Source organism: Cajanus cajan, chromosome 8 (assembly GCF_000230855.2).
Source record: "Cajanus cajan strain Asha chromosome 8, NIPB_CcT2T_4, whole genome shotgun sequence".
Taxonomy (NCBI): Eukaryota; Viridiplantae; Streptophyta; class Magnoliopsida; order Fabales; family Fabaceae; genus Cajanus; species Cajanus cajan.
In genome coordinates, this window is record NC_138524.1 from 5205176 (window position 1) to 5225386 (window position 20211).

The 20211-nt window shown below is 30.8% G+C and overlaps 3 protein-coding genes across 4 annotated transcripts; 1 reads left to right on the plus strand and 2 right to left on the minus strand.

The window, feature by feature from the left end:
* Positions 1-747: 747 nt before the first annotated feature.
* On the minus strand, positions 748-1526 carry LOC109801494 (calmodulin-like protein 3). Its single transcript, XM_020362576.3, has one exon. The coding sequence runs from the start codon at positions 1350-1352 to the stop codon at positions 876-878; it is 477 nt and encodes a 158-aa protein (XP_020218165.1). The 5' UTR covers positions 1353-1526; the 3' UTR covers positions 748-875.
* Positions 1527-7853: 6327 nt separating this feature from the next.
* Positions 7854-9768, minus strand: LOC145950771 (uncharacterized). Its single transcript, XM_083062483.1, has 4 exons — positions 9366-9768; positions 9011-9089; positions 8332-8862; positions 7854-8019 (listed from the first exon to the last, which is right to left on the minus strand). Exons 1-4 carry the CDS (start codon positions 9766-9768, stop codon positions 7854-7856), a joined length of 1179 nt encoding a protein of 392 aa, XP_082918609.1.
* A 3425-nt stretch (positions 9769-13193) lies between these two features.
* LOC109814039 (uncharacterized) lies at positions 13194-19150 on the plus strand. Of its 2 annotated transcripts, none has more exons than XM_020378366.3 (6): positions 13194-13455; positions 15115-16249; positions 17104-17141; positions 17226-17424; positions 18232-18334; positions 18918-19150. In XM_020378366.3, the coding sequence occupies exons 2-5, from the start codon at positions 15206-15208 to the stop codon at positions 18232-18234; spliced, it is 1284 nt and encodes a 427-aa protein (XP_020233955.1). In that variant the 5' UTR covers positions 13194-13455; positions 15115-15205; the 3' UTR covers positions 18235-18334; positions 18918-19150. The 2 variants fall into 2 exon arrangements, with proteins under 2 accessions (XP_020233955.1, XP_020233953.1); XM_020378364.3 differs by having other exon boundaries at positions 13195-13455; positions 15106-16249.
* Positions 19151-20211: the final 1061 nt, after the last annotated feature.

Consider the following 20211-nt stretch of genomic DNA (forward strand, 5'->3'; position numbering starts at 1 on the left):
GAATTTTTACTCGATATATTTATATCTATACTAATAATAAATTGATTGTCTCTACTTAGTGTTCACAATTTTTATACTTATTTTACCCTTAATAACCATTAAAAAAGTTGCCAAAAACTATCATGAATTTTAAAACCATAAAAATTACCATGATAAAAAATGATCACTTTCTCTTATTTTCACGAAGTATAGAATATCTTTTATCCAATTAATTATTAATAAAGGAGATATGTCATTTTAGCATGCATAATTTTAAAACATATTTTATTCTTATAATTTCTATATTTATAGTATATCTCATTTTACCTTTTTATTTATAACTATCTAAATATCGCTCAATTATTATTCAATCTTATTTATTTTATCTTCTATTTTATTTTTATTTATTTTAAAACATCTTTTTTGTACAAATATTTACATAATATCGACGAGATGATAAATAAAAGTGACTACTCTAGTAATTTTGACTCTCAAATTCTTAGTTTCATTCCTTTACACATGAGTTCTCTACATCCTTTAATTAACTATGTTTAATTTCTTAAATTAGTAGTATATTAAGTTGATTGATTCCTGACTTATATATTATGCTAACTTTTATTTTATCATCATCAAATTAAAGAGTATCTTTATTAATTAAAAAACCAACAAATTAACAGCTTAATTGGCGTGAGATGGATCGGAAATTGTGTAGCATATATATGTTGGAAAGGCAGATTAGTGTGTCTTAACCTATTTAGAAGATGCATGTGAATAAAAAATGGAAGCTAGCTAGGGTTGAGATGGGAAATTAAAGAAGGTTTGCATGCATGCATGGAGTATGGAGGCATATATATATAATAGGCAAACACAAGAAAGATGGTAATTTAATGAATGAATTAAGCAAGAGAAGAGAGTTGTCCTTGTCCTTGTCCTTGTCCTAGTAGTCCTATCCCTCCCTTCATCATTTGTCTGAACTCTTTATAATTAACCCTCCCATCTCCATCAACGTCCACCTTGGTGATCATGTTCTTGCAGTCCTGGATGGTGGTGGCCTGTTTGAAGCCCAGAGAGGAGAGCACCGCGCGGAGCTCCTCCACGCTGATGAAGCCGTCGCGGTTCTGGTCGAAGACGTTGAAGGCCTCCCGCATGTCCTCCTCCTCGTCACGCTCCTCCATGATCGACTCGTACAGCTCCCCGAACTCCGCCATGTCCACGCAGCCGTCGCCGTTGGCGTCCATCATCTGCTCCAGCTCCTCCTCCGGGATCACCATCCCCAGATTCTCCAGCGACTCGCTCAGCTCCTTCACCGTTATTCTCCCGTCGCCGTTCCGGTCCAGCATCTCGAACACGTGCTTCACCTCCGATGGATCCATGGGAGGGAGGGACCGATCCAATGCCAGGAATAGCTAGCTAGTAGCTAGGCTTGCCGATTCTATTCTCAAGAGCTATGTATCATCAATTAATATTAACACCCAAATTCTACGGCTTCTTGCTTTTTTTTGGTATGCCTCCAACCACTAAATAAGGAACCTGTTACCATATCCTATGTATATATATATCATGTGTGTGTCTTTTGTGTTGTCAGGACAGGTGTTGTTGTATCACACCAGGCTACACATTATTTAATATGCACACACTGCCTTTTGACTTTAGGTTCATCATCATTTTTTTAGCTTTATTACATTTTTCTTTTCTTTCTTCATATATACTCATTTCTTAATTAATGTTCCGTTACTCAACGGTAAGAGATAGATACCCCAATTTATCAGTGTTAATTTGATTATAGAACACAAATATTTAACTACTTATTTTAACAATTTTTGGTTACATAATGTGATATTAGATGATCAATTTGTACAAACATATAAGATAAATAGAAAATGATGAGTCAGATTTCTTAATAGAAAATAGTCAATAATAAAATTGGTGAATAATTTACATCAATAACAACATAATTATATTAAAAAAAATGATAAATAACTTAAAAGCTTCATTCTCAACTTCTTATATGAAATAAAAAAAAATTATTATGAAAATTGAGATGTTAAATGAATTTCAACACTTGCGAAATTAATTTGCCTCTCAATAAAAAAAATAGCATAAATAATGTTATACTAATCATGTTATTCAATGATGATATATAAAATAACATTTGTTAGAAAATATTAAGTCCTTAAATAAATTTTAGACAACTTAAGAGTCCATTTAATAAACATTAAGGTAAATGATAAGACAAACAAGTGATAATAAACAGACAATATGATAATAACAACTAAGTAGTACTGTTGGTACAACAATAATAATAATCAGTATTTTTTGCCTTTAACAACAAAAAAAAGTTGTCACACAATTTATATAGTAAAAAAAATAAGATTTTTGTCCCATTTCTCCTCATCTTATTTATCATGTCTCAATCTTTTTGTAGATTAAACATAAAATAATGACATTTGTCTTTGTACAGTACCATAATTAATAATTTACAAATTAAACGGACCCTTTGATATTAGTTTTCAGCCCTTGTCCGAATATATGTGTCTTGATCAGCTTAAATAAATGTAGCACAAATAATCACGAGTTATATTAAAATTGTTTTGCATTTTATTTTCCATAGTTTTATTATATTAATAAGTAACAAAAATTGGAGAGAAAAAAACTTAATTATCGAAAAAATGAGTTAAATTTTATATTATTATTTGTTTAAAATATATTTCTCTCATGGCCTGTTTTATTAAGAATTAAATGGAGTTAATTAGCTCATCGTAGAAAAAAAAATTATGAAAAAATTGATTTGAAAATGTATTTTTTTTTTTATCATAGAAGTTGGCACAACTATGTTATTATATCATAAACAAACAGTGGCTTATCTTATTATCGAAAATATTACAAAAATATGTGCAAGTAACAACAGCACTTTCACCCATACACGTATTTGCTAGGTGAATGGTTGCAAACTTGCAAATTGAATTAATTATATCATTGCGATTGATGCAACTTGTTTCTATTTTATTTTTTTTCAAAGACGCGTTGGTATAAATCATTGCTTTAATCGCGCTATATTCTATTTGGTTCTTCGGATTTCAACTGGAGTGCGCTGTCCATGAATAAGGTTCGTTAACGCCAAATCATACAAACAAAAGAGATCAAGGTACTACATTTGAACTAGGCTCTTTGACTCTCATAAAAAAAATTAATTATTAATTATTTCACGTTCCAATTTTATCATAAATTAATATACAAAAGGCTTGGTAAAAGAACTAAATTTATTAATTAGTTTAAAAATTTTAGAAACAAATTTGATATAACTTACTTAAATTAAAAAAAAAATTAAACCTCAAATTTAAAAGGTTAGATGAGTTGGCGTGTTACCGTTGATGACGGATCTAAGCGTTGGAGGATGGACCCCGCCAAAAAATGAGAGCGGTATTATTATATTTAATATTTAATTAATAGTTTATAGAGTTGGATTTCCTCAACGGCTATTTGCGCGTGTTCGGTGGACGGCGTAACTCATCAACTTAATTTATATCTTCAAAATGATAATTTTGTTGCTTTTTCTCTTGACTTTTTCAACATACACAAACAATCAACAAACTTGTGAGATTCTTGTTCTGGATTTTGTTTTTCTGCTGTCATGCCTCTTTTTTTTCGAATAACTCTAATGCTTTTGTACTTAATGAATAAATTTTAATTTTTTTTTTTCCAGAAATGTATCATGTTGAGATGAGTTACATGAGTATCATTCTCAAAAAAAAAATTAAACACTGAACCAATTTATCTTATTACGATACAAATAAAATCTTTGTTGGGATGCAAGCAAAGTCTCACATCGTTCAAACAAGAGGATGGACATGAGTTTTATATACACATACTTGTCTCTATTGGTTGAGAGGCCTTTTGAGTGATATCTAAAAACAAAACCGTGAAGGCGGACAATATCTCACCAATGTGAAAACATGTGTATATATGTGGTAACCCCTCAGTGCTCAACAATCTTATATTATTATAAAATATATATAAATTACACATATATTTCATTGATATGATATTTTTTATGTAATGATAAAAAAATAAACTCATGAAAGTTTAATTTTAAAATAAATAATATCATATTAATATAGAGATATATATAAATACTTTGTAAACATCAAGACACACGTACTCCTCTTTATAATTTCAATAAAAAATTTAACATTAGTGTGTTAAAATCTTTATTGGTACTTTTTTTAATTATATTATTCAAGCAAAGTATCTACTATTAAAAGTGACTAATTTTTATTGAAAATCATGATCATATAAAGTGGCATTCTTCTTCCAATATAATTTATATCACATTTTAAGTTAGAATTAGAATTTTAAATAATTTGATTAAAATATATAAATTGTTATTATTTATATCAGATTGCTAATAATAAACCCATACTCTCCTTTAACACTCAAGACAACCTCATCATCTTCCATCTTATTGACCCACCAAGGAAGGAACATGTAGGATTGGAATTGAAGAACAACTGATATTATCAAAAGAGAAATGTTATTAACATATATTAATTAATACATATTTGAGAAAGATAGTTATTTGTCAATCAAAAGGTACACACGTTCTTCTACGTACTAAACGTTGCGTTCATAATTTGGTATAATAAGTTATAGAGATCCAACGAAGTTAAATTGGCCTTTGTCTATAGTCGATTAGTTCTTGCAACATTGAATTGATGCTTACAGTAGTACTTACAAAATCTGAAAATCGTCTTAGTGCGTGTTTGGTATTGCATCCATGATTCTTACGTTTTCATGTGATAACCTATCAAAAGTAATTAACAGTTGTTTCTACCATTCACGTCAAATTATTATTATTATTATTATAAACTGATTCACGTCGAAGTTGACGTGAAGTGAAGGCAAATAGGGACTTAAGCTCACTCTGACTGAGGCAACAAATTGATTCAATTTTTTATTTTCCAACCTAAATAGTATATATAGCTACCTAAATGGTTGAAGTCAGTTGACCCTTGTATATTTTCAAGCCTTTACCATGACTAGGTTATAAAAATGTGAGGAATATGCCGTTCCAATACGGCAAGACCTATTCTTCATTAATTTAGCTTAAGGAACCATTCTTCATAAAATCATTATTAACAATATATAAAACTATGTTTGATTAATAGTGCTAGAAAAAAAAAATGCTAGAATGCAGATAGTATTTCCATCGATCATTCCTCTTTAACACGGATACTTGTACAAAAACTAATGAAATATTCATATTTTGTGGATGTAGACAATGCAGCTAGCTGGGTATATACTTTGAAACAAATTAGAGGTTTGAGGTTGACTAAGCTACTAGATTGTTTCCTCACTAGTACAAAAGAAGTGTATTACGTCGGATATTTTGAGCTTTTTACGTCAGAAAACATACCAACGTAAAAGTGGGAGACGTAAATTTTACGTCGGACCTGCAAAACTAACGTAAATTTACGTCAGACATTACGAAATCCGACGTAAAAAAGTAGTAAAAAAATAAGAATGCAAGCAGAACGTTCTCCAAGCAAATAGCCACAGTAGCAATGCGAAGTAGAAAAGTGCTAATAAAACCTTGATTCATACCTGAGGAGCAGCAACAATGTGCGAATGAGTAACAAAAAGTTCATCCCTCTGCAAAAGACAAAAAAATGATTCGGTAACAAAGGAGAGGGAGAGGGTTTACAGAGAAAAAAACGAAAAGTGGTGAAGAGTGAATGCGCGCGGTGTGCCTCGCGCTCTCTTATTCAAATTTGCGTCATTTTTTACGTCCGTAAAATGTCAAATCTACGTCGGACACAACATACCTCCGACGTAGATTTGATTTTTTACGTCAAATCCTACCAAGTCTAACGTAAAAAAGTTCGCGAAAATTACAAAAATGCCATCACGTTTTTTTTACGTCGGATTTTCGTATTTCCGACGTAAAAGGGGTGACGTAATATGCTGATTTATCAGTAGTGCCTGTACAAGAGACAACCATAATTACTTCAAACTAATTAGATTGCAAAGCAGACATTTTATATATAATGTATAGGGTATCTGTTTTCAGTTATATTCCTCACTACCTAGTTGTGGTGAGCTGGGAGATAGTGCTTACAAGGTGTCAAGATATATTTTTTTAGTTTATCTTCTGTCACATTATTTGTCTTATTCCACGTTTTTTCTTTTCTCTTTCATGATTAAATAAATATTTTTACAATTATGCAGAAAACAATTTCTGATTTTTCAAGTACATATACAAGCATCAAATTCGAATGTAAAAATTTTATACTTATTCTACTTTTTTTGTCTGTCACTTTTGAAGAAAAAAAATCTTTTATGTCAGTTTAAGATGACATTAGCTAGTGACTATTTCTCTCAATTATAATCGTATTAAAAAGAAAAAGAATAATAATGTATGGACTGTCAAAATATAATAAATAAGAAGGCATATAAAAGATATATTAGAAAATTACAATAATTATTGAATGAAAAATTAATTAATTACATTTATAATCTATGTAATATAATTTTAATGACAAATAAAAAGCAAATGAAATAATACTTAGTTGATATCACAATTATTGTATTTTTTTTAATTTAAGGGTCTATTAATTAAAAATGTATTCTTACAATTATTAAAAAAAATGTATCAAAAATATTAATAAAGAAACATTTAATATACTTTATATAATATTTTGGATTATTTAAAAAATTATTACCTTTTCTTAAAACTAAAAACTGGTTAAGATTTTTAACGAAAATGGATTAACCATTGGCAATGTAATGTTGTTGACGTTAATTTTAACCTTCAATCACGCTCACCTCACAAGATTTGAATTTCATTAATTGATTGAGGAAATTGCTCATTTCCGGTTATCAGCATGTTCTGATTTTGGTGGATTTATCATTCTGTACTTTTGTTGGTTTGACATTTTTTCTCATTCGTGAAGCTGAATGAATGAAAGATGTGAAGGAAATTTTTTTTCTTTAAAAATGATTTATACAATATTTTAAAATTGATTATTAAAAATTAATATGTACTCAAAGGATAAAATTTAATTAAATATTATTTTAACACAAATAGAAATTAAACCAATTGAAAACATCATGTTGACTCTATGTCTTAAAACAATTTTAGAATCACTCATTAAGAGACTTGATTAAGGTGAAGAGATTTAGAGTTTAAGGTTAAGAAAAACAAATTAAAAACATTGTGATGCCTAAGATAATTGAAATGTACATATATAATTTTTTATCATGCCTTTAGTAAGAGTATCTATTATCTTTGTCAAAAACTAGTCTCGAGACTTTGACTTTTTTTTTATTAGCTAAAAGAAATGTATTAAGGAGGTACTAGGGGTGCCAAACCCAAATACAAAAATGTTGAGAAATAAAAAAGGAGTTACAAATAGTCTTATACTACTCTAAAATTATATGTTCTTATCATGAGTAATACAAATTTCTGTTGCGATGTGGTGTAAAGCATGTCTCCCACATAACACATTGTATATTGATAATGACATTGATGTGTCCTACTGCAATTATTGAGTGGTCAATTACACGGAAGTCCATAGAGTCTGTCATTCATGTGTCCACTTTCTATCATCCTGAATATGTTGCAACTCAAACCGCAAGGCAATATAACCCCTTACTTCCCATAAAAGATTACCAAAGGAATTCTAACCTGTTTACAAATTACAATGCTAGGATACACACTTGATACAAGAAATAGGATCCATAAGCCAACTAACATACAATAATTGATCCCTCTTCAAATCCACACACAACCATTTCCAAGATCGATATTTAATGGCCTAAAAAATTTCCATTATATCCAGCATCCTATTATTAAAAACAATACGGTTCCTATGAAGTCATAAACTCCATATAACATAAATCCAAATAGTTGTGAATATCCTTCTCTGCTTCTTCCCAAATGCAAATCCACCCATACTTAACAATAATTCATCCAAAGCATTAGGTAAGCACGTTGAAATACCAAGCCAATGAAGGACCAAATACCAGATTTTACATGAAATTCTGCAGTGTAAAAAAAGATGACATACGTTCTCTGCCTCATTATTACATAAAGCGCAAAAATCATTAATAACAGGAATACCACACCTTGCTAAACTTGCTCGAACTGGTAGCGAATTCAACAATAATTGTCATGCAAAAACAATTGCTTTCTTTGGAGCTTTTGCCTTCCAAATGCATCAAAAACTTTGTTTTAAAACCGTCTCCAAAACATTCCCTGCAGAAAAAAAGGAATGCAACCAAATATATGCTGATTTAACAGTAAAAGCCTTTGATGAATCACATTTCCATAGCCACATATCGGGTATATTTAACCGCAACTCCACCCCACCAACTAATTCTCCTAATTTATTTTCCAATTCTCTTTCCCGTTGAAGTATCAAACGTCTCCGCCACTGAAATTCCCACTGCCACCCTCCTTCCACAAACAATCCATTTTCACCAACTGTTGATTGTTTGTTTGCCGCCAAAGAGTACAAATGAGGAAAAATCTCACTTAAAATAACCCCGCCCACCCATCTATCATGCCAAAAAAGCACCGAATCTCCATCTCCAACGACTCTCAAAAGGTTGTTGTCCAACCATGCATTCGCTTGATGACACACGAGGGCCAAATCCTTCCACCAATCTGAAACTTTTGGATCAACCACATGAGACCTCAAAAGAATAAACATACTACCATAACGTGATGATAAAGTTTGAGACTTAGGACTTTTCAAACCCCGCCACACCCATTTTCCCAATAAGCTTATATTAAACCATTCAATATTCTTCACCCCCCAATCCTCCCTCCTTTGTAGGCTTGCAGACTTGATCCCACCTAACCCAACAAATTTTAGAATTCTCCTTCACACCATTCCAAAGGAATCTTCGTTGAATCTTTATAACCTCTTTAATAACCCCTAGAGGCATTCTCCAAAAAGATAAATAATGTAATGGGAGGCTATTCAATACAGAATTGATAAGCGTCACTCTACCCCCAATAGATACATACTTGTGCTTCCAAGACACCAATTTATTTCTCAAAACCTCTATAAGTCGCTGCCACACTGCCCTTTGTCTAGGCTTATCACCTACATACAACCCCAAATAACAAAATGGAAATGCACCCACCTTACAATTTAAAAAACTAGAGGCCATATGCATAAAATTATTATCCACATTCAGCCCCATTAAACAACTCTTATGAAAGTTTATCTTCAACCCCGATATCAATTCAAAACACCTCAAAACTGCCTTAATCGACCATAAATTCCTTTCTGTGGCTTCCCCTATTAACAAAGTATCATCTACAAATTGGAGCAAGGAGATTTTTGGACCCTCCCCCACCTTTACCCCTTTAAATAAACCTTTTGATATTGCACTTCTCATCAATGCTCCTAAGCCCTCTACAACAACAAGAAACAAAAAAAGTGATAATGAATTGCCTTGCTTTAGACCTCTCCCTATTGCTGCTTCCTTCGTAGGACTCCCATTAATAAGTATTGATAAATGTCCACCACATATACAAGCCTCCATCCATTTCACCCATTTCTCACCAAAACCTAACTTTCGTAACATATATATTAAAAACCTCCAATCAACTGAATCGTACGCTTTCTCGAAATTTACTTTCAACACAAAACATTTCCTCCTTGCCTTTTTTACATAATCCACCACCTCATTAACAACCAAAACACTATCAAACACATTCCTTCTCGGGACAAAGGATGCTTGTTGTTCATTAATAATCTCCTCCATAACCCTCTTCATCCTATTTGCAAGTAACTTTGAGATGATTTTATAAAGACAACCCAATAATGAAATTGGCTGAAATTCCCTACCCCTTGAGGACTCTTATTCTTAGGTATCAATGCTACAAAATAAGAGAGCAAGCCTTTCGGAATCAAAGCATTCATATGAAACTCCACTAGCATCTTCATGACATCATTTTGCACAAGATTCCAAAAAGCTTTAACAAAAGAAAAATTAAAATCATCGGGCCCTGGGCTCTTTTCACCAACACAATCTATAATCATATCTGTGACTTCCTCTAAAGAAAATGCAACTTCTAACCCAACCTTATTTTCTTCTGATAATATGGGCATCACAATTTTATCTATCGACGATCTATTCCACTCCCTCGATGTAAAGTGAACCCGAAAAAAATTCAAAATATAAGCCTTAATTTTTTCAACCTCCTCCATCCACCTCCCATCAACATGTAAAGTCAATATTTGATTATGGCTCCTACGTCCATGTATACATGCATGAAAGTATCTGGAATTTAAATCTCCACAAGTCAACCATTTTTTCCTTGCCTTCTGAGCTAATAACTGTTCCTTATGACTTCGTGCCTCCCATATAGATGCTACCAATTCTTTTTGTTTAATCCCGTCCTCTACTGTTAGTCCCTGTATTTCATTTTTCTCATCTAATGCAACCAGTTCTGTTGTACAAACCTGAATATTAGAGTCCACATCTCCAAAAACATCTCTATTCCACACCTTTAAAGCTGACTTAACATTTGATAATTTTTGTTACAACCTTTGCACTGCCCAATGCTTTTGTACCCCCTCCTCCCATGCTTTAATCACAACCTCCCTCAAATCCTTATGCTCCAACCAAACATTGTTAAATCGAAAAGGCTTAGGGCCCAAACTTTTTACTTTATGCTTAAGCAATAAAGCACAATGGTCAGACACATCCCGTGGCATAACCTATACTACATCATTCTCCCACACATCGCACCAATCCTCTGATACAAGCACCCTATCCAATCTACTCACAATGGTCGGTCCGTCTCTTGAGACTTTGACTATATTAAAACTATTCATTCTAGAAATAGAGATTTAAGGACTAATCACAATATCAATTACATCGACTCATATTAGTAATGTACATATATTTTGTTATGTGAAAAATAATAAACAAAAAAGAGGAAAGAAAAAATAAAAGAGAAGGTAAAAAGGATAAAATAATTATAAAAAAAAATTGTCATATAATACATTAAAAAAATGACACGTGGTGAAGGTGGAATAATTTTTTTTAATTATTATTAATAATTACATGAATGATGAATTTCACCTTTTTTCCTTCAATTTCTCAATGACTTTACTAGCTAAAATTTTTCCTATCAACATAAAGATTTAAATGCATACTTATCTAATTTAACTTTATTTAAAGTATTTAAAAGTAATGAAAAATTAATATTATAAAATATAAAAGTTATAATTTCTTCTAATATTTTTTTGTTACAATAATTTCTTCCGATCTAATACTGTTCATTTTATTATTATTTTTTAATTATAATAATTAAACAATCAATAAATTAAAAAATATTCTGATAAATATTATTATTTAAATTTTAAGGTACATCATTACTAATAACTAGTATTTTAACATGTGCAATACACAAGTTAAATGTTTATTATATATAAACAAAAATTTAAAATAAATTATATGTATAAATAAATAATATATTTAAGTATATAATTTTTAAATAAAATTTGAATAAATATATATTTTTAAATATATAAATTATATTTAAAATTTATGAAAATTATTTATATTATAATATAAGATTATTTTTACTTATTGCTAATTTATTTTAAAAATATTAAAAAATATAATTCATAAATAATTATGATAAATATAAAATCAAATTAAATATGAAATTAAAAAAATTCTTAAAAAATTTATCGTTAAAGAAAGACTTCTAAAAATCCTAACACACAAAATACCTATTCACATTTTATATATAGAGATTAATTATTTTTTATTTAAAATGTTAATAAAATATATAATTTATTCTTATTATATATAATTTTATCATTTAGTTCATTTTTACTTATTTCATTTTTCTCTATATCACTTCCCATCAAAGTAAAATATTAAAAAATCAACACAAAATTTTTACCATTTATACATAATAAATTATCAAATAATTTTTTTATACATTCTTATTAAATTAAAAAAATATATTAAATTGTAATATTCATCTATATATTTTTAGGATAACTTTTAATAAAAAATTATTTATTATTTCTTTTACAAAAAAAAACTTATATTATTTCATTCATAATAAATAAGTCAATACAAATGTAAAATAAATTGAAAATTTGAGAACTAATATGAAAATGGAATACTCTAATTAAAGAGTGAACAACTCAATTTGCATATCTTCAAATAAAATTAATTAACAGTTTAATAAATGTTATTTAAGACACTAATCATTAGATAGTCATATTAGTCGACACTTCAAAGTCATTGGTTACAAAATTAATAAATACTTTCTTATTAAATTTGTAAGAACTTTTATATATTAAAATGTGATATTCATCTATATATTTTTAGGATAACTTTTAATAAAAATTATATATTTATTATTTTTTTTAAAAAAAAACTCATATCATTTCATTCATAATAAATAAGTCAATACAAATGTAAACTAAATTAGAAATTTGAGAACTAATATGAAAATAGAATACTTTAATTAAAGAGTGAACAACTCAATTTGCATACTTTCAAATAAAATTAATTACACAGTTTAATAAATGTTATTTAAGACACTGATCATGTCATACTAGCTGACACTTCAAAGTCATTGGTTACAAAATTAATAAATATTTCTTATTAAATTTGTAAGAACTTTTATACAAAAGTATTGTATTACACCTCTCAATATAAAAAAAAATTGTAGTTAAAGAATTTTTTAATGTTTTATTAAAAATAAGTTATTTAATCATCTTCAACAAAATAAGATATGATATGTGACTTGACTTAATTGTTATATAAATTGTATTTTTGTTGAGTTGACTTGACTTGGAAATAAATTGATCTATTTTTTATTTTATAATTTTATATATATTTTCAAAAAATAAGTCAAATAAATATAATTTTTTGACATTAAATATTCCTAATTTATTTTGTACTTAATTTGACTCATTTAATATATTGAATTAGGCTAAATTAGCCTTAATTTTATTAACTTTAAAATATAAAGACAAACCTATTCTCTCATAATGGTGTTGATAACTATAACAACCAATTTTGACAAGTCTAATAACTTTGTTCACATATTTTTGATATTTAAATAAAGTGATATCACTTAATTTGGCGTAATATCAAAAGTAGTGTTGAAAATTCAAAAATGATGATCCGTTATTCACATCCGAGAGGATAGGAGCCTGGAAGGGAAGTGCATGTATGTACATGGAGCGAGGCCCAATAAACGGCGTTGATCCAAGTCACCGTAGCCCGTTCACTTACACGTGGCACGAGAAAGAAAGAAACGGATGCATTTTGCTTCTAAACACCAACGATCGTTAATCACGAAATTACCACACTCTCTCCTCAAACCTTCTTCTTCCGCTCTAAAACTAAAACCTTCCCACAACAACACAAAGTTGAAAGTCCCTTTTCTCTGCAACATTTTCCATCACCACCACCTGCCACCAGGTATCGTGTCTTTCGATTGCTTACTATCTGCATTTTAACAATTCCCCTCACATTCACATTCTTTTTTCACACACACGCAATTAGTTTAATTTCGCACCTTCACTTACACCTAGGGTAGGTTCTATTTTTCTACCGTTGAAATGACCTAATGTCCACGTCTTTCTAGTTTCTAGTGTGTGTAATGGCTTGCTTACAAATGATAGCTGTATGTGTGCGAATGTGATTGATTGCTCCAAATGTAGCATAATGAATGAATTGTAAGTGATTTTGTGTGAACGTTTCGTAATGGTAATTTCCTGGTAGAATTCCCTATTAAAGGCAGAATAATAATAATATTAGGTCATTTGAAGAAGCAATAATAATAGAGGGTATCCGTTTGGAGATTGAATGATTTAGAATCCATTCCTAGCTTGTATCTCCATGACGAGGGTTTGACAGCCCCGAGATCATTAAAATCCTCATACCTATTCAAAGAGGTCCGTTGGCGAAAACTAAGTTTTGTGGTGAGCTTCTATTAATTTGGCAAGTAAAGTCCTGAGTTAAATTGTGACTTCGGCTTCCCCACAAAAAGTGGACAGTAGCATGTCATTAGTTCCCTGTCAGGTAGTCATGGGGGTGTCATTCACTCTCTACCATTTTGAATGATCAAAAAGAGGGCAACGGGTTTGGATATCAAATGATTCATGGGCTCAACATGAGAATTTTTTGAAATGAAATTGCTGAGTGATTAGGGAACACTGAAGTGGATATCAGAAAACTAGATATCGCATTATGGTGGTGCTGCTAAAAATGTTCAAAGTGATAAAAGAACACGTGGAAGAACCCTCTAAGAGAGGGAAAAACATTCTACTGTATAATTAACAATATCCATTCCACACCTTCTAATGTGAGAGTTATAAACATGATGTTTCCCACCGAGGTCCACTCATTCTTATGTTACCATTTTCTGTGATTGCGAAATATCAAGGAGTTACAGAGATGACGCCCAATCCTATTCAGTGTATCTGGATGCTTGTAGTAGGATTTGCTGACCCTCTACTTTTTATTCTCACTTTGAGAAGCTTTGGCTCTGCCTTTTGCTTCTAGTCACTCTCCATTCTGCAATTCCTCCAATTTACACAGAATGGGGGACAAATGTGGATAGTTTTTGATTCAAGATCTTTATCATTGTTGGGCCAAAGTCCTTCTTAGTTATCACTGCAGCCTAATGATTTCATATTACTGACCAAAACTAATCTAGCAAGTGGGTGGATGTAAATTTTTCCTCTGCTCCTGATTTTCTTTCTTTCATGCATTAATAGTTTGTCATCTTCAACTTTGGCATGTGATGCCAAATTTGGCTGGACCCACAGGATTAAGGTTAACAACAATTTGCTTCTTTTGTGTCTGTTAATGGATTAGAATAATCATTATGTTAGTGAGGATGACAATGCAAGTTTCAGTCTTCCATTAATGGTTTACACAATTGTTTGAAACTTGAAAACTATGCTTGACATCTACTTATAGAAGTTATGTATTGCTCCTGTGACTTGGCATAGATGTATTCAAGGCAAGGAAAGATGATCTGGATGAAAAGTTATTCCATCTTTATTCACATTTTTGTTTTCTTTGTACAATCTGTTGGAACATGTCTCATTTAATCGTCTGCAGCACTTGCAGGAGGCTTTAGCTATACGATGCAATAATGCATGTAGGAGGTTAGAAGAAGACCAAGTCACCTGGAAAAGGCTTTGACATTCATTCAGGCAAAATGAGGGACAGCACATTGCTTAATTGTCACCAAAATAATGGCGGAGCAGTAGAAGCAGGTGCACCTTCAGTAGAGAAAAAATTTGCTTCTTCAATAAAAGCAGCTACTGAAGTTCCTACCTCCTCTTTTGAGTTCTATGTCTGGTCAGATGTGGGAATTAATCTTCATGTTGATTTAAATTTGTCTCCATCAGATTGGATTAATAGGTTTAGAAATGAGGTTTGCATGAGTGAGAATGTGCATGGAAACAAATCCCAAAGCCTTTGGCAGGAACTCAGCGGCTTAGGAAAGAACCGCACACAAGGTAAATCTTCCTTTTTGTGGAGTACAAATTCTGGTCAAATTGATGATCATGATGGAGAAGCCAGATCTTCCTCAAGCTTGAAACTGACAAAAGATGGTAAAACACAGTTAGATCATCAGAATAAAGATGGCATTCCTTTGATATGTGATTCACTGACTCCATGCAGCACGTCTATGAAAGTGAAAGATAATTTACAGGAAAATCAGTCAACTGTCTCAGCTGATTTGAATGTAAATGTAGTGGACAATTTAATGCAAGCTCAATCAACTGTCTCAGCTGAAGTCAGTTGTGGTGAACTGAACAACTTTATTTCTGGTGCCGAATCTTGTGCTAAAGATGCGTCTAAGAAAATCCTTGATTCAGATGCTTCCAATTTGCCATTCGTCAAGTCACTTTATGATTCTGTTGTCTACTCAGTGTCAGATAATGGCACACTAGAACTTCAAAATTCAAAGCCTGATAATGAATGTTCTGAGGATTATGCTCTGCTAAATGGTTCTTGCTTTGCGAACCCTGGCGTGGTGTGTGCTGGAGCTTCATTAAGTAGTTCTGCGGGACTACAAAATTCAGAAGTTATTTGTTGTCATAAATATGCATCAGTTTCACTCTGTTACAATGATGGTTCCCTGGATTTAAGTGATCCAAAGAGCACATCTGATATGGAACAGGGTAGACTAATCAAAACTAAGATTAATTTTGAATCTGACAGCAACAATTTCACATCACTAACTGATGAATGGGTATAGTGCTTCCTTCAGCCTTATATATATTGCTTTTCATTCATAAGATTTTTCATTTTTCCTTCTTATACTTTGGGCATGACTAAGTACATTAGACTTGATGTGGTTGAAACTATTCCAGTTCCAACTTAATGATTTGGCGCTTGTTGTAATACTGTATTTGACAGATGTAATTTTGGAGAGCCTTTTAATCATGAAATTGAGGCCATTGAACTATAAACTTAAAAGTTTTATGTCTGTTAGGTGGGGTGCGAATGTATTAAGCTTTGCATATAAACACCGTATCTAAAATACATATGCAATAAATTGTTGGAAGAATTTGAAATCTACCAGTGATGAAAAAGAAAGATGTTTTTTATTATCACAGTTATATTGATATTATTACTAATGCAATTGCCTAAATATTTCTGTTTCTCAAAGTCTTTAGATTTTGACATCTTACATTATATTAGGTTTGTTATTAACTGAATTGGCATATTTGTCGATGTAATTTAATCAGTATTAGTGTGTTGTTTATAATCTAATTATTTGTTGGTTGCTTACTTTTGTACTAAAGCTCTTCATACTTTTCTGTCCTGGAATACTACATTTTACCACTACCCACTGTAACCCATCCATGAATTTTTGTTTTATTTTTTATATTTCATGTTTGTGACGCGTGGGAGATGATGAGGTATATTTTTACATAGGAAAAGAATGTTGATTATTTAAATATATGCTACCTAAAAGTTTTGATGATCCTGTGCTGGCTTCTGGAATGTTTCTCTTATGTACCTAATATTTGTCTTTTTTTTTGTTTTTTTGTTTAGTGTAATTACTTTTGTTAAGTATGTAAAACATTTTGTTGTTTGCAGGAGGTGGGCAAGATTGTCGATGGAAGAGAGAGTTCAGAGTAATTACTCTTCCTAGTAATACTTTTTGGTGTTTTTAAAGCTTTTATGCAACTGATTTGAGCTTATTTATACCGTGCTTTCAGATGCTCTCAATTTGATGATCCACTTAAGAAATCTAGCCTAGATTACAATATTCATGATTCTAAAATGGAGCTTTGCAAGAAGAGAAAAAACAGAGACTCCGAGATTCATGGTTCAAATGATAAACCTACAAGAGTTTTACGAAGCATGAAGAATACCGCTCTGAAGCTGCCTAGAAGATCCATGAGGCTAATATCCAAGGTGCTTTGACATTTTGTTATGGCATTAAAGTAAAATTATATACAGAGTATAAAGCCTGATATAAACAAACTAACAAAGTTATTCAATTTGATTTCAGCGTTCAGTGTCTTACAAATTGCTAGTTACAGTATTTATCTGATATTTAAATAGGATGTAAATTTTTAAATCGCCCTTGGTTATGCATTTTATTTTCCATATGTAAACCCTCAAATGAACTGCTTTCTAATTGTTATTACTACCCAAAATCTTCTATTCTTCCAAATGAAGTCGTAGGATTTATCCTTTTTAAATTCAGATACCTTTTAGGCGCATAGTTTAAAGGTTTAATATATTATTAGTTCTTGAACTTTTTGGAAGATTTTAATTAAGTTTCTAAACTAAAAAAATTATAATTAGGTCTTTAACCTTTTACAATTTTTATAATTGGATCTTTAGAGTTACTAAAATTGCTACAAATTGTTATTTTTCTAGTGGTTTTAAATTGTCATAAACTAACTTCAAGGACTCGATTACAAATTATTTTAGTTTAATGACTTTATTAATTTTTCCAAAAAAATCAATAAACTAATGATGTATTAAACCTAGTTTAAACTCCAAGTTTCTATTTTTCATTTACTGAAACCTGCAACAGCTATTTTATTCACCCTTGTGTTGTATAGTTACAAAAAGGGTTGGCCAGGCAGTCGGCTTGCCTCTTGCGTACTTTACTTTAGATGCTATTTTTTTGTTTAAAATTAACTTTCGTTGGTGGGTTTCTTTTCTATGGTTGATTCTTCCGTGTTTTTATACTGTGTTTTTCTTGTCCAGTGAGTTCATGAAGTGCTTGGTGCGGCATTTGGGGTAATTAGTTCCAGATTTTTGAATGAAACTATAATCGACTGTTCCAAAGTGGAAGTATGACATTTAGTAGGTAAGAACCAGTCCCTGATCCTAATTTTGAGAAACATACAAGGAAATATGCCATAGATCATGAAATTGATCTTACATGCTTATATAACAGAGCAGAGAAATCTAATAACTCTATGACTTACAAATTTTTTTTTGTAATTCAGCAACTTTAAAATTTCTAAGTCTCAGGAGAATCAGTTTGATGACTGTGGTATATGTGATCAAGCTTTTGAAATAAATATACTTAATATTGCAACCCAAATAATTTTAGTATTTTGTTGCTGCTCTTAAATTTGTTTTGCAAATTCAATAGTTGCTTTCTTTTGTATTTTCATTCTCGATATGGTTTCACTGATAATTATGAAAATGCTATGTTTTTAATATTTTATGTAGAAAATTGTGACAACATGACACATGAAACAAAATGGAAAAAAGATGGTGCTTTTTTTTTTGGGTGTAATTATATCAATCGAAGAAAAGAAAGAAAAAAAACCAAACTTCTTCTTTTTCCATCTATTTTTTATTTTTGCATCTGGTTCTATGAAGAGATGCTGTCTGGGTCTGACTGAATAAAACTTTAGGATGACACTGTTAATTGGTTGCAGGTTCCTTCATTATTTTGGAAGAGTTATACCCAGAGTAATAATAAGCTAGGTAATATTTTTTGGTAGAATTCAGTTAAACTGTTATAGAATCAGTCGTAGTTCTTTCTATTTTTGTTATTTAGAAATGTTAAAGGTGTTGTTTATTTTAACGTGTATACTTCGAAACACAATTTCTGATTGTATATTTACATGGATCATATCATTTATCATTAAATTTACTTAGCTTGATCTCAGCCAATTTGTGGCATAATTAATGTTAGATATAGTTTTACCTTGTACATGGATCTTTCATCTCTGCCAGTGTTTCTGGAAACTCGTGCATCCTTTTAGTAAAATAAATTAAAAAAATTAAGATATCGATTTTATGTTAATTTATAATTTTTTTTACAAAAATATTTAATTGAAATTATTTATTAGAAATGAAACTTTTTTCTTCTCATTGCATCATTAAAGATGTAATTAACGGGTCGATAAAAGTAATGTCTTGTAATTTTTTACACATTTTCATAATATCAATTGTTTTAAGCAATATAACCAAAAATTTCCTCTAATTTAGCAACTTCGAAAAGTTTCTCAAAATCAATCATATTTTATTATTTATATCATTTTTTTGACTTTGATGTAACTGGTTGTTAGCTGTTACCGAATACAATAGTGCTTTTAGCGCTAGCAAATCAATTGTTTTACAAAGGGAACAAACAAATTGTCTCAATAGTTGCTGTAAGAGAATGCCACTAGCTATGGTCATTGCTACCCTGTGATGGTAATTTTCTGTTTAGTTTGTAATTTTTGATTCAGAGCTCGTGAATTTATATTTAACTTTGTAACAATAGTATAAATTTTCCACTTTATTTGAAAGTAAAACAAAAATGAAAGGAAAAAGAAAATTATAAAAAATAGAGAAATTCTCTTTTCACTTAGTGTATGGATAATCATTCTAAATGTATTTTTAGATAGATATACTCTTTTATCTTTTATTTTGAGCGTATTTTTGGAAGCTGTACCTGTTTAAGGGCACACTCCTTTTCTTCTGGGTGAAAGGGGACCGAATAAGAGCTCCGACGATGTCTCCAGGGGATGGGGGAGGTACCTGCAAAGGGTACTCCGACGCTCAAGTCAGTATATGCACGAATATCTAGGGTAAAAATGAACAGTGACATACCTTGTTACGTGTGACCTATTTATAGCATCTGACATGGGCCTGAGCGTGATGGGCCCTCTCAGATATTTACCAAATTAGGTAATACGGTACTAATTGGTCGTTAGACTTTAATCATGTACTTACCTTTCTTGA